Source organism: Staurois parvus, unplaced genomic scaffold (assembly GCF_062004578.1).
Source record: "Staurois parvus isolate SC_StPar_1 unplaced genomic scaffold, SC_StPar_1.0 ptg000114l, whole genome shotgun sequence".
NCBI classification, from domain to species: Eukaryota; Metazoa; Chordata; class Amphibia; order Anura; family Ranidae; genus Staurois; species Staurois parvus.
In genome coordinates, this window is record NW_028317910.1 from 5,197,562 (window position 1) to 5,213,736 (window position 16,175).

General features: G+C 42.3%; 1 protein-coding gene across 2 annotated transcripts in view; it reads right to left on the bottom strand.

The window, feature by feature from the left end:
* Window positions 1–16,175, bottom strand: part of KDM5A (lysine demethylase 5A) — a 96,143-nt gene that overhangs the window by 75,876 nt on the left and 4,092 nt on the right. For both annotated transcript variants that reach the window (XM_089671767.1, XM_089671766.1), the window contains exon 2: window positions 9,319–9,396. In XM_089671767.1, the coding sequence (XP_089527893.1) occupies window positions 9,319–9,396 (78 nt within the window). The remainder of the gene's footprint in view (window positions 1–9,318; window positions 9,397–16,175) is intronic.

A 16,175-nucleotide genomic window follows, 5' to 3' on the forward strand; every position in this document is an offset into this window, starting at 1 on the left:
CGCTTTGATCGTAAAGAGTAGGAGAATTTATTTTGGGTTGTTCTTTTGTGGTGGTTCATTATAACAGCAAACACTATAGCAATACATTTTTATTTTATTTTTTTTTTATTTTACAATTTTGGGTTAGTCTTCCTTTCATCATTAAAACAAAAAAAAAACAAAAATAAACACGCACACAAACACACAATATCCATTAACATTTACCACCACATGAAGGTCCAATTTGTCCTGAAAAATGTACAATTTTAGAACTGTATTCAGGCATTAAGGAGGCACCACACTCACAGCGGTTCCAGCAATGCTTTGTCCTGCCCCACTGTCCACTGACCTCTTTGAGCATCCAGCTTCTGTCGTCGCCCGCTTTCATTGGCGGCGTGTGGATGACGTCACTCCTGCGTATGTGCAGGAGTTCCATCGGCTTTGGCACTGCTGAATTTCTACAGTGAGCTCACTGTACCGGAGGGAGGGGTTGGAGGAGGGGGACAGGAAGGTAGGTAATTTTAATGCAGAAGAGACAAAGCATGTCTCTTCTGCATCAAAAATCCTGTCTGTTCTAACATTTTTATTACCTAGAGTTTCATTTTAAGATTTGTTTTTTTACCTTTGTTGTTAAGGGGTTATTGTCTAACCCAGGGCTTAAAATTTCGAGTCTAGACCTACTAGCCAGGCACAAACCTTACTTTTCACCAGTTGCCCAACCCAACCTTGCCCAGGTCCGCCTCCAACCCCACCCCCGGGTCGTCCCCCAACCCCGCCACAAGCCCTGCCCCCAACCATGCCCCCATAAAGCTTATGAAATTACATTTTTCTTTAAAATAAAGAGTCCAAAATATAAAAAACTGCAATTATACCATAGCTTTATTATGTCAATTTAAAAACAAAAAAAAAATGACAATTTTGAAAAAAAAAAAAACTATTTTTGACTTTTTGCTATTAAACATGCCCAGTAAAAATAGTTTTAAAAATCAAAAAATTTACACCAAATTGTATTCTGCTACATGTCCCAATATGTGTGAATTAATTGGTTCAGGTGTAAGTTATAGCGTTTGCAAATGGCGGTATAAATACTGGAATTTTTTTCTTTTAATCTTTTTTTTACTAGTAATGGCAGTGATCAGCAACCTATAGCAGGACTGCAGCGGGCCTTGTGACACTGGGGGGAACTGACTTGGTGCCACTGACATCCACAGTGACACCAATACAGTGATCAGTGCTAATAAAAAGCACTGACACTGTACTAATGGCACTGGGCAGGACGGGGTTACTATCTGGGGCGATCAAAGGGTTAACTGTGTGCTGTGTGTGTTTTATTATGGGGCTGTGTGTGTGCTTTTAGCAGCCGGTGCTCCCCATCCCCAACACAAGGATGGCCACCTCCAACCTACCGGATCCCGTGCATACCCTGCGATGGCCACCGATGCCCTCCTGCCTGGCGTGGCCTTCCTGCGCTTGATTCGTCACCTCCTGCTCCGAGCTGCGGCTCAGTCACCGGCCTGAGGATTTATGAATGAAGCTCGGAGAGGAGGCCCCGCCCATCCGGCACACGTGACTCTCAACAGGCTGCAGGCAGGGGAGGTGGTGGTGGTGGGAGATAGCGGGAGAAGGGGAGCTGTGCACCTGAAGGCATGCATCGAGCTCTCCTCAGGGTGGGTGTCAGCACACACTCGCCCCCAGATTATTTCCACTCGCCAAATGCGAGCAGAAATTTCAAGGCCTGGTCTAACCCATTTATGCCAAGCTCACACAGCTATGCAGTTTCACGAAAGCGGGTCTTCTTCCCAGGCACCACAAATATGCACTTGGCATTTAAGCTGGAAGCAAGCTCAACAATGTGCTTCCAGCACAGAGACTGAGCTGTCACTAACAGCTCTGGGTCTGTAACTAATGATTGAGAGCTGACAGGGCTGGCACTCAAACACAAGATTGCAGTAATAGCCTGTAAACATATATAGGGTGCGGCGCTCAAGCAATAATCAATGCATCAAAAGGTATAGATGAGAATTATATAAAATACATAAAGTGACTTGTGACAAGGTGCCAACATATAAAGTGACTTTAGTGATATCATGTATTCCGTCACTGCAAAAGTGACTCACGGTGAACAATAATAATGGAATATAGTTCAAATGTGAATATAAGAGATCGGAATATCTCAAGCAATAGGTGCTCCATTCAAACCAGATAGTGAGGTGACCGGTATGTATGATAAGGCTGTGCACTCACCAGATGCACAGTTAATCTGCACATGTAGAGACAATGCTCATGTAGGGCACGCTCCAGGCTCCCGTTATAAATCTGTTCTGGTCAGGTTTTCCCCTCACTGCTCTCCTCAGCTGGCAATGTGGCCTCACTTTTTTTTAAGCATATGCACTTTTATTCCATTCAAAGGCAGTAGTACAGGGAAAAAAACAGTTGCACTGACCGTATGATGATGACCAAAATGGCCGCCAGGACCCACGTGGTGTCGGCGGCGCATTGTCACAACGCTGTTGCTCCTCACTGATGCGTTTCGTGCTAACCGCACATAATCATAGGGGGTGTGCTTCAGCGTGTGACTGTTAGCAGCATCTATTTATACTAAAAATGGCGCATGCGTATTAGCGCACGCACCATTTTGCGAGCCGGATATGTCCTCATATTCGGCGCCATTTTACTGAAGTTCAGTGCGATAGCGCATATGCAAGCGCCATATTGTAGACTGAAATTTCTACGCATGTGCGAGCGCCATTTTGTGGAAGTCAAACCTGATCGTACATGCGCAAACGCCATATTATAGACCAGAAATTTCAGTCTGTCACAAAATCACCAGGGAAAACAGGGTAGATTGCGAAATACATTAAACCCGTAAAATCAAACAGTATATTACAGGGAATGAAAATAACCGATAACAATGAAACTTATCCACGTAAAAGTTAAACATCAATATGGGGGCCCATCACGTCCCGCCCACAGTGCATGCGCGCTCCATCATAGTTCAGCATGCATGTAAATACATGTCATGCGTCTATTAATGTTTCAATTGCGCACATTTACATGCACGCTGAACTATGATGGAGCGCGCATGCACTGTGGGTGGGACGTGATGGGCCCCCATATTGATGTTTAACTTTTACATGGATATGTTTCATTAAGTTATCGGTTATTTTCATTTCCTGTAATATCTCGTTTAATTTTACAGGTTTAATGTATTTTGCAATCTACCCTATTTTCCCTGGTGATTTTGTGACAGACTGAAATTTCTGGTCTATATGGTGTTTGCGCATGTACGATCAGGTTTGACTTCAACAAAATGGCGCTCGCACATGCGTAGAAATTTCAGTCTACAATATGGCACTTGCATATGCGCTATCGCGCTGAACTTCAGTAAAATGGCGCCAAATATGAGGACATATCCGGCTCGCAAAATGGCGTGTGCGCTAATACGCATGCGCCATTTTTAGTATAAATAGACGCTGCTAACAGTCACAAGCTGAAGCACACCCCCTATGATTATGTGCGTTAGCACGAAACGCGTCAGTGAGGAGCAACAGCGTTGTGACAATACGCCGCCAGCACCATGTGGGTCCCGCCGGTCATTTTGGTCATCATCATACGGTCAGTGCAACTGTTTTTTTTCCCCTGTACTACTGCCTTTGAACGGAATAAAAGTGCATATGCTTAAAACAGTATCACACTATTGGCCTCCTCTTTTTCTGGGCACTTTGTGAGTCATCAACAACCCACAGAGCCTTATTGAGGAGGAAGTGAGGCCACATTGCCAGCTGAGGAGAGCAGTGAGGGGAAAACCTGACCAGAACAGATTTATAACGGGAGCCTGGAGCGTGCCCTACATGAGCATTGTCTCTACATGCGTAGATTAACTGTGCATCTGGTGAGTGCACAGCCTTATCATACATACCGGTCACCTCACTATCTGGTTTGAACGGAGCACCTATTGCTCGAGATATTCCGATCTCTTATATTCACATTTGGACTATCTATTCCATCGGTATTGTTTACCGCGAGTCACTTTTGCAGTGACGGAATACATGATATCACCAAAGTCACTTTATATGTTGGCACCTTGTCACAAGTCACTTTATGTATTTTATATAATTCTCATCTATACCTTTGATGCATTGATTATTGCTTGAGCGCCACACCCTATATATGTTATGAAAGGTTTTTGGTATCCTTTGGTGCATTGGCTGCTCTTCTGATTTATAGCGCTCGCTTTTACTCTGTTTTTGAAGTAATAGCCTGTGACTGTGAGCACTCAAAACTTTCCCCTGTACTGTTTTTCTCTTCTGAATGGAGAAAACAAGATACATTGTACTGTATCTTTTTCTCATAGTCAGAGAAGAGTTTAAAAAAAAAATAAAATAAAATAATACAGATAAAATGGGTAGTGTCAGGGTCAAAATGAACAGACATGGCCAGGGTCAAAAGTCACAATCAGTGTGTTTTAAGGAGCATTTTTTTTTTTTTTTTAATTTAGTGTCAGTGTGTTCAGGTAGGATAAAAAGAATATTTAATTACGAACTATTGTTTCCTGGAGCTTAGTGCTTAGGAGCAGGGTAAAAGGAAGGAAGGACAATGTCGCTTCTAAGTTGGAAATCTGATATCACCTTAGGGAGAAAGGAGGGTCTTGAGAATAGGAATATGGAGGTAGCCATCTTGAATTTTTACTCATGCCAAGTATTCCACTTGTCTTAGAAAGGAAATAACCAACTTTGCAAATTTCATGCATAACTTGGGAAAACAAAAAAGGTACCTGTTAAGAGGATAAGTACACCTTTCTGAACATGTTACACCCATATTTAGGGTGTAATATGTAACATGTTCAGCCTCAGACCCCTGCCACTCCCCCCCCACCCGCGTGCGACAGCGAGCCACGGGGATCTTCTCCCCATACTTGTCATAATTCAAAGAGTGCGGCCGTGCGGGGCCAAGCCCACATGGCCACATCAGTGATTCACAGAACCCCGTGAATCAAACTACAAGTACCGAACGTTTTTGCGGCTGTCAGCTTGAACATCTCAATGAACTACCACAGCGCTGTTCAGCACTCTGGTAGTTCATTCATTCTTCCTGTCAGTGTAAAACTGTCTGCTCGTACGAGGTATGACCAGACTGATTACACTGACAGGACTGCAGGAGACCTGCATGGCACCAATGATCTACTGATTGCTGGTGCAATGCTTTACAGGCTCCTAAAACAAAAAATAGTAAAATGCACATTTTTTTTTTACCTGCAAAGAAATATAATATTTTTTGTAAAAAGGTGAACTTCTCCTTTAAGAATTTTAGGCTCAGGATAGGATGAATACCCCCAGTTGAGTTTAGACACCATGAACAAGTTTGACTAGAATCCTTTGAACCTGTTTTCCAGGGAAACCCAAACAGCCACTCCCTAGAACAAGAGATGATCCTGGGCAGTCTGCACATCTGACTGTCCTTGGTCAGAATTTGGCTGGTTTGTGAGAAAACGACAAGGAGGTACAGTTTGCAACTCTATTTTGTACCCCTTTAAAACCACCAAGTAAAATCATAGGTCTGGGATGTCTGTGACCCAAAAAAATACAAACTGTAACAGACCACCCCCTTTTTATTCTTAGCAGTGAGGGTTCCCCTTTACTGTGAAAAAGGCTTTGTGGCAAATTTGGTGGAATTTGTGTTCAAAGTCTTGCACGGAAAGAAAGGGCTGAATTTTGGCATTGAAAACAAAGCCTGAGGAGAATTATGGGGTGCTCTGCGATTTCAGGAGGCAGAAGTCCCTGAAGAAGGGTTTTGGAGCCTCCCGTCATGGAAGGAAGGCCTTTCCTCCTGTCACATCCTTAACGAACTTGTCAAGTGAAACGTCCTCCTTCAAAGGGCATGCGAGTGAGGCGTCTTTTACAGGCACCTTCAGCTGACCAAGCTTTCAGTCACAAGGACAGAAATCAGAGCCATTCTTGTATCATGATTTGTTCTAGTGCAGCAACAACAGAAAAGTAAAAGCAGAAGGCAGTGTTTGAAAGTGTTCCACCAGAGTTTGTTTCTGAAAGACTGGATCCAGTTGATTGTTCATCACTCTAGCCCAGTTCACCATGGAGCCTTTAGAGCACAGGTGTCAAACTGGAGGCCCTCCTGCTGTTGCCAAACTACAAGTCCCATGAGGCATTGCAAGACTGACAGTTACAAGCATGACTCCTAAAGGCAGAGGCATGATGGGACTTGTAGTTTTGCAGCAGCCGGAGGACCGCCAGTTTGACACACGTGCTTTAGAGGCATCTCAAATTTTTATCTGCAGAATCCTTAAAGTGACACTAAACAATATTTTCTAAAAATAAACAATACACATCCACTAGCCTTAATAGCCCTGTAATTTTCTTTATGTGAAATTGTTTCTTACTATGTTTTTCTACCTTGTTTTTCTCTGTAAGCTTTTGAACCTCTCTCTCACCTTTTCCCTCTCACTTCTGGTTGCTTGCAATGAGCAGTGCACATTTTTTGTGGTCATATGCCCTGTTTATGTAGAATACAAATCCCAGAGCATCAAATTCATTTTGGGAGCAAGCAAGAGAGGGTGGCTATCTTTCTACGTACAGAAGGATCATTGAGAACAAATGTAGACACCCTACAACAGAAAGGAAGATCACAGCAGCCAAATCAAAGTCATTTGAAGGAGGCTGAGAGTAACAGAAGGTACTTTTCTAAATTACTTTTCATTCTTGAATAGAATTTTTTTCTTATTAAAATGGCGTTTAGTGTTTAAATTAAGGAACCTCTTCCATAGGTACAGTTTGATGTTTTATGTGGTTCTAAAAGGATAACATTTTTTTTTTTACTTAAAATAAAAAAAACATGCTCTATTACTTGCCCTGTGCAATGGTATTGCACAAAGCGGCCTTGAACCCCCTTTTCTGGGGTCCCTCGCCAGTGCTCTCTGCTCCTCTTGTTTTCCCCCATAGCAAGCCACTTGCTATTGTGGCAGACATGTGGGCTCACTCCCAATCTGGACTGTGTGCATCCATAAAAACATACAGTGTGGCTTGGACCCTTCCCTTCACTCTCTGCTCAAAGGATTTGATTACTAGCAAGAGCCAATGGATCCAGCTGCTGCCTGTGTTTCCTGTGAATGCAGGGAGAGAGGAGAGAACTGCTAAAGACGGGCACAGTGCTGGAACAATGAGGTAAGTATTTAAAGGGAAGGAAGGTGATACTGCTACTAGGACATTTTTTGATACTAAAGCTTTGTTTTTTATGTTTTTTTATAAAATAATAAACATGTCATACTTACCTACTCTGTGCAGTAGTTTTGCACACAGCTGCCTTGATCCTCTTCTTTTTGTGTTCCCCAATGGCCCTTTGGCTCCTCCCCCTCAAACAGTACCCTCAGGGAAAGCTGCTGGCCCTGGGGAGCACCGCTACATGTTCGCTCCAGAGTCGCAGCTCTATGCGTCTAATGTGGCCGCTGCGCACAGGTTTTTTACCTTCATGCATAGAATGCATGAAGCTAAAAAAAAACCTTGAGCCTTCAGAACCACTTTAATGCAGGAAATGCATTAAGGTAAAAAATGTTATGACTTTAAAACCACTTTAAGACCAAGACAGCAGGGTCTACTACTGAAACAGTTCACTTTTCAGTGAATGCTTTTTTCACTGAACATAGCTCAGAAATTATTCTCTTGAGGGGTGAAACCTTTTTAGGATTAACCCAATTATCATACATTATCCATTCTATTTTTTTTTCATAAATGGGAAGTGTCTTTTAAGACTTTGAAGGTCTTTTAGTACCTTGAGGGGTATGGCAAGGTGGAGAAGAATCCAGTGCAACTATACTAAGGCTTTTGCACACAGCAGAAGTGAGCATATCTACAATGGTGAGAATATTGCATGAAGCTATATCAGGTGTGTGGGAGGCTGGGAGTGTATAAACTTCAGTGGCCTCCTCTAACACTGCCTCCAGCTCTTCCTCAGGTTTTTCATGTCTACCTATTCTAAAGGAGGTAGTTCCACTTCCACAGGTAGAAAAGGGGAGAAGCTGGAGCTTTTTGGGCTCTGGACAATGATGGCTGTACACCCCCATTCTAAAGATATTCTATCTAACCCTGTAAAGAAAAGATGTGTATACTTACCTATTCTGAAGCCGACCTGGTCCAATCTCCAGCTGCAGATTATGTGTGCAGAGAGAAAGCAAACAATGGCTTGAAGATGGTGTCACCCATACATTTACTATGGGGAATCCGTTGTCAGCTGCCTCTCCTGCACACAGAAGCCACTGCTGACAGTTCAGCCTGAGACTGGACCAGAGCAGCTTCAGAATAGGCAAGTACAGAGATATTTTCTTTTCAGGGTTAGATAGAATAGCTTTAGAATGGGGTGGGAGTAGGTTTAGCCTTGGTTAGCTATTGACTGTAATTCCACTTTCTTACAGCCATCATTGTCCAGAGGCCAAAAAACAGAGCTTCTCCCCCTTTTCTACCTGTGAAAATGGAACTACCTCCTTTAGAATAAGTAGAAATGAAAAACATAAAGAACCAGAGCCAATGTTAGAGGAGGCCACTGAAGATTTTACACCCTCAGGTCATTAGTTGTGTAAAAATTCTGACACAGTTGCAGATAAATCTGCCTTGGTCAGGTAGACTGCTTGTTGTCTGCCTGAGGGAACGTCACGCTGAGTAGTTTGAATATTTTGTTACAAGGCTACAGTAACGGTTCAATAACAGTAAAAACCTGTCTTACCTATTCAGATCACTGGACCCTGTATGGGTCCAGGCGTGGGCCTAACCCTGGAGAGGTCTTCAGGGTCTGGGAACCACAGGAATAGACCACAGCCCTGCACTTGTATAGAACCCTGTAGCTAACTACACGTTTCACCAAGTGCCAAAGTGAGCGCCCAAGTAGGATCAAGTGCGTCAAGCAACATTATAGGTTGTCCCCACAGCATGGCATACAATTCCCAAGGTTACTGAGGCTGAACTGATGCAGATGAACTGCTTCTATTGTTATTGTAGAAGGCAGTGAAGCGTTGATTGAAGAATTTGAAGTAAATACTAGTTAAGTACAGAATCTTCTCCATAAGAAGGTCGTCCATCACCTACACTATCAAAAAGTGGATGTCTCACAGAGTAGGGTAAGGTTTTAGGTTAAGGAAAATATAAAATTAAAGAAAAAAAAGGTATATGCATTACATTATAACTTTAGGTAATGTCAAAGAACTCATTGAACATGCTGCATCCTGCAATGCATCTGCTGGCCAGCAAATATGCAAATCTATTTTGTAAAAACAACTGTCAGATGCCAGGTATCTCTCTCATACAATATTCCACCTCTAGATTCTGATGAGTACTGTACCTCCAACTCATTGAGCCGCTGCACTCGAGGGGTGAAGCTGAAACTCTTGACATCGCAAGCAAATGGTGGCTGCCAGTCCTAAAAAAAAGACAAAACAAAAAACACAGTTCAAGAAAATTATTGTAAAGTAAAGTAAAGAGGTATTGCCAAGAAAAATTTACATCACGCCTGTCTGCATAACATAACCGAAACCTAAAATACATTGAAATCCTCAATGCAAACCTAAGTGCAAACTGAGGTTTAGGCATATATAAAAAACACATTATTACAGCTCTGTAATTGTTTCACTGAACTTATATTTGAAATGCAAGCAGTGCAAGTACTTGAACTTGACCTGGAATCAGCATCTTGCAGTCCCTGTACAACTTGGCTGGAGTGCGAGAAGAAGCAGCACAAGCATCCAATCAGTGTATGTGCTGACATGAAGCATATGGATAGAGAGGAGAGAGCAGAGTGACAGAGAGATGAGCTCATCACTGTGCTGCTTTCCCTTTTTAATGTCCAGTCGCAGGATGACCTAGGCTCAAAGGAATTGGGTTAAAGGGTGCTGACCATCAGACTAAAGACATCTAGTGACAGAATAAAAGTACTGCGGAGGAGACCTTTGGATTGAAGATACTATAAATATTGCAGCTCAAACTGGTTTTGTTATTTTATCTTTCTATTTCAATGGTTTTTATTAAATTTTTTAAACAGTATAAACAGAGGCAATAAAACATGCCCACGCAGGGGCTATCAATTGCGTTATTTTATATTTTAACCCTTTCATTGCCACCGATGTGTCATATGTCAGCAGCAGTGTGGAGTTTTACAAACACTCAGTGTGTAAATCTTACAAGCTGACTGTTGGCCTATACAGTTATGAGATTGCTTTTATGGATTCCTGCTAGTGTGGTGACTCCCTCCATGTTTTCCAGGGTCCACAGTCACATGTGGGCCTGGGACCCCATGTGGGTGCCGCGAAGTAGGGAGAAGGGAGGCCAGTGATCTCCCCTAACTAGCATAAACACGGAAACAATGTGCACTACATCACTTTGGGGTTCGGTGCTCCTTTAGATTCAGTAGAAGGCCGGTCGAATAGACCCCAATGTCTCATTAAAGCCTAACTCTAGGTTTTTAGTCTTTTTAGTTTGTTTGGACCAAACTGGTCCAAATTATTTGCACAGATAACATATGAGCTTTGCTGGGAGCGCTGTATAAGCTGTATGTAGTTTCAGCTATAGAACGCGGTGTTCGCTGTCCCGCTCCCAGAACAAAATTGGGATGGGCGTTGCTCAGGCATTCATCCAAAGAACTGTATCTCATCAATAGGTAAAGGTCTCTGATTGGCTAAAGTAGAGATTGTAGCATCATCTGCCCACCTCTCTACTTCGGCCTGAGGACTGTGAATGGCTGAGCATCAATGAGCCAGACTCAACTCTTTTCTGGGAGTGGAAAAGGAAATCTGCATCCTACTGTCAAAACACAGATTCTATGTGTCCACACATTTGATGCATCAAGGTAAAAAAACCTTTTATTATCTGCTCCCCTTAACTGCAGCTCCAAATTCCACCCCCTAATACACCTCCTAATACACCCCCAGCTCCTCTTTCAATCCAAAGCCATGCCAGAGTGCAGCAGTGCTCACAGTCACAGAGGTAGCAGAGGGAGCCATTGGCTCCTGCTGCTGTCAATCAAATCCTGTGAGGAGAAAGTGGAGGCGGGGCCAAGCCAGGCTGTGGGTTTCTATAGACAGATAGTAAGCGCTTGCTATGGGGAGAGACACAGAAGAGGAGAAGCAAAGAGCGCCAGTAGGGGAGAAGGTTTGGGCCACTCTGTGCAATACCATTGCACAGAGCAAGCAAGTATAATGCCTTATTTATTTTAAGAAAAAAAAAGCTGAGCTTTTACAACAACCCTGCTTGAAAAAAGGCTGGTTTAACTTGCATGCGTCCAATCCCGGTGTTTTAGCGCACATATAAAAGCACAATTGTAGTGTCAAGTCCCACTGCCTGTAGCCTGTCAAAATCTATTGCAGACTGAAATACACTGTGGCTGGACAGGGCTATACCGAGTGGTACTCACATATAAGGCCCTTTGCATTAAGGGACGTAAGCCTGGAATGTAGGTATTCTGCACAAGACCCTAAATATGAGTACCGCTCAGTACAGTGTTCAACCCCCCACAGCATATTTCAGCAAGATAGGAACCTTAAATTGTAAGCTCATCCATGGGCAAAGACAGATGAAAATGTACACAATATGTAAAGCTGCGTAAATTATCAGCGTTCTAGAAATCTCTGTAATAAATAGGAGGAGCAAATATAAGCCTTTCACAAGCAAAGAGTTTGATACAATTTTAAATAGTTCTTTTTAAAGACCTGTCACCTTTAGTTCATTCATCAGTTAATGCAAGGTAAAACATTTCCTAAGACATTTCATAAATCCAAATATTTATTTTCATGTCCGTTTCTGTTCCATATGCATTCTGCACTTTTCTACTTAGTAATGTTATACAGTGATTGTGCTTTACTTCTTTGTCTGCCCAGGCTGATGAAAACAATACAGTCGCTACATGGCTGATCCTGTAATCTCAGCAGTTCTAAAAATATTCTAAATATCTTTTTACATTCTGAAAATTGAGTCACCCTTGCAGATAGGGTAAAAGAATGGAACTGCAGATTTGTCTATGCAACGCAGGACCTGTGTAAATGATTATGAAAATGAACCTGGACTCAGGGACAACCACAGTCCATGTGAAATATATTTATGATGATGATGACAAGGATACATGTGGACATATCTGGCATCTTATAGGCATCGTTTCTTGGGTGTGGTTACGTCACCAGGTTTACTTATATAGCAAGACCCCAGTTTCCCAATCTTGCCACCCTTGTCAAAAAGCATGCATGTGGATATAACCAGAGAGAATTCAGGCTTTGCCAGCATTTGCACTACTTCTTAGGAATGACCATTAGGCCTCATTCAGAGGAGTAAATGAGAGCAGATAGGCTGCTGTGTTGAGATGCAGCTAAAATGCAGATACCATGTACAAATAATGATGCAGCGCTAAAATAACAAAATAATAAAGAATACAGAAAAAAAGAGAACTAAAAAACAGGTCCAAATAAAAAGTGATCATATAACACACGTGATCCCAATCCCTATGGGGATATAATAAATAGTGACCCACAAGTACCCAAGATGGGACACAAGGTATCAAACACTGATAAAGATCCCTAGCACGGGATCAGACAACACACTATGTGAAACACACATCTTAAATAAGGTGGTTAAAAGTCCATAAATAAGTGCAGTAATCTTCCTGTTCATGCACGGTGTAGATGTCAAAAAACACCCTCAATGTAATTCCAAAGGAATGGCTGCAATGGCCTCTCACCTCTACTTCATGACCCTGCAGGGCCACAAAGCAAAAAACTCCTCTGGATCCTCAGGGCAACCCCTCTATTATTCAGATGGTGTCATCAGATAATCAGTAATCACCTTTTCCACATAACCGGTCTGCCAGCGGCTGTAGCACTCTCATAGATGTCATAAACCATATACCCATAGAACAAAAAGAGAACATATCTCCATAGTGTAAAATGTTTAATGGTATATAAAAATAAGCCAGAAGTGCACTCACATGGATAAAGATGACATGAAGTGGAGTCCAGCATATATCAAGGTAGAATCCAATGGGCACAATATACAGTTCATATCAAGGCAGAATCCAAAGTGCCCAGTATATAACTTATATCAAGGTAGAATCCAATATGCAAGGTGTACTGCATGCAGTACACCTTGCATATTGGATTCTATGAACTGTATATTGTGCCCATTGGATTCTACCTTGATATATGCTGGACTCCACTTCATGTCATCTTTATCCATGTGAGTGCACTTCTGGCTTATTTTTATATACCATTAAACATTTTACACTATGGAGATATGTTCTCTTTTTGTTCTATGGGTATATGGTTTATGACATCTATGAGAGTGCTACAGCTGCTGGCAGACCGGTTATGTGGAAAAGGTGATTACTGATTATCTGATGACACCATCTGAATAATAGAGGGGTTGCCCTGAGGAGCCAGAGGAGTTTTTTGCTTTGTGGCCCTGCAAGGTCATGAAGTAGAGGTGAGAGGCCATTGCAGCCATTCCTTTGGAATCACATTCATGGTGTTTTTTGACATCTACACCGTGCATGAACAGGAAGATTACTGCACTTATTTATGGACTTTTAACCACCTTATTTAAGATGTGTGTTTCACATAGTGTGTTGTCTGATCCCGTGCTAGGGATCTTTATCAGTGTTTGATACCTTGTGTCCCATCTTGGGTACTTGTGGGTCACTATTTATTATATCCCCATAGGGATTGGGATCACGTGTGTTATATGATCACTTTTTTGTTTGGACCTGTTTTTTTAGTTCTCTTTTTTTCTGTATTCTTTATTATTTTGTTATTTTAGCGCTGCATCATTATTTGTACATGGTATCTGGATCTTATGGGATAGGATAGGATGCTGGCTGCTTTTTAATAATTTTCAATCATATTGAATTGTAATTTTATACATAAGAGCGCAGGGGGATCTTTTTATATAATTTTTTCGAGATGCAGCTAAAGCTGCTCCGTAGCTAAACACCTCCTCTGGATGCAGCAGCACACTGTGCTACGAACGCATACAAACTTGACAATTGACTGAAACCAGTTTGTATGCAACCATAAATGCCATCCCTGGACACAAAGGGGATTATTTACTAAAACTGGAGAATGCAAAATCAGGTGCAACTCTGCACAGAAACCAATCAGCTTCCAGGTTTTATTGCCAAAGCTTAATTGAACAAGCTGAAGTTAGAAGCTGATTGGCTACCATGCACAGCTGTACCAGATTCTGAGTACACCCGTTTTAGTAAATCTCCCCCAAACTGTCTGCATTCAGGGTCGGTCAGAATCGCTCACTACATGTAACCATGCGGTAATGTGAATAACCGCAGTGCTGACAATTGATTTGCACAGGTTACAAATCCGGCCTTGCTGCAGCTGATTGCAAACACTGCATGAGGGTAACTAGTTTCTCCACCAGCAAGACTCACCAATTTTCATCAGCAGCGGTCTGTGTGAATGACAGCTTAGGATAATTCAGAGCTGAGCACTGCAGTAACAGAACTAATATCAATGAGTAAAGAGTATCCCAATACAAATAGCCAGCAACCTACAATATGCAGACGTGAACCATCTGTACACTGCAGGCCACTTTGTTGAAGAAAAAAAAAGAAAAAAAAAGGAAGGAGGAGATGGAGCAGGTACTTCTGTGTATTGGCAGCCTATCCAAAATAAACAGGCTGCTTTAACACAGCACACCTCAGTGTGTGTTGATGTCATCCATACTTTGAATGGGCCATTATTCCCAAAAGCAAGGTGTAACTTGAGAATCAGACCCCTAAGTAGGGTTGTCACCATCCCTTTAAACCTGAACACATATTAGCCCCGTGGCGCCGACGCCTGCCAGCCCTTTAAGAGATTTGCAATGCTGGGAGGTGGGGCGGGTTTAGAGTTATGTGACAGCCATGATTGGTCACATGATCCAAAAGCTCCCGACTGCAATAGTGATCAGGACCTTTCGATGAGGCGCCAGTAAATGTGTCGGGAGCGTGAAGGGTGCGCTCTTTCAGTATATGTATTTACAATGGGGGTACAGATATGTGGCCCCTCGGCACCAAGGCCCAAGAGATTGATTACACAGGTTCTGTGGCCGATTAAGGTGGTAATTAAACTCACTTAGGGCCTTATCTGAATCGGCCTCAGAACCTGTGTAATTAATGTTTGGTTTTAAAGGGATGGTGGCAAACCTACTTAAGGGTTTGATTCTAAAGTAAAGAAATAGGCTGCACTATCCAGGTTTGTGTGATATGCATGTTTTCCCAATGCTCTATAAAGAGATTTACAGAGGAAGGGGAATCCAGGGATTTGCTATACAAAAGGCATCTTCTGGTACAGTTGCCTGGAAATCCATTTCTAATCATACTTTCCCATTTACATGCTTGCAGTTTCATATTTCCATAATAGTATTTTATAACCAAAGTTGTGAATTATTCTTCTAGCAGACAGCTCAATATAGTTAAAATGCTGAACAACTGCTGAGATAAAAACAATTTAACCACTTAGTGAGCCCACTATTTTTTTTAAATCTTTTTGACAAAGCAGAAGAGTAAGCTATTATACACAGGCTTCAGCTTGTATTAGAGCAGTGTATGCAGCACACTTATATAAAGCTTCTAAAAATGTCTGTCAGGGCAGGAGACCCGATTTTCCTTTGCTGTAGTTAAAGTGATTCTAAAGGCATTTTTTTAAAAATAACAAACATGTTATACTCTCCATGCTCTGCGCAATGGTTATACACAAAGCAGCCTCGATCCTCCTCTCTTCTGGTGTCCCCTGCAGTGCTCCTGGCTCCTCCCTCCTGCTGAGTACCGACATAGCTCCCCACATGTTCCTGTGTCACCTCCTCCCATGCTAGCCTCCAGGACTTCTCCTGAGCTTCTCCCATCCTATGGAACTCTCTACCCCAATCTGTCCGGTTGTCTCCTAATCTATCCACCTTTAGACGATCCCTGAAAACCTCTTCAAAGAAATCTATCCTGCTTCTACCTAGTAAACCGCCATTTATTTCCTCCATCAGCTCATCCCTACTACAGCTATTGCCTTTTGAATCACTCAACCCTTCCTCCTAGATTGTAAGCTCTGACGAACAGGGCTGGTTTCCTCTTGTACCCAATTGTATTGTAACTGTAATGTCTACCTTAATTTTGTAAAGCGCTGCACAAAATGTTGACCCTATATAAATCCTGAATAATAATAATAATAATAGCAATCT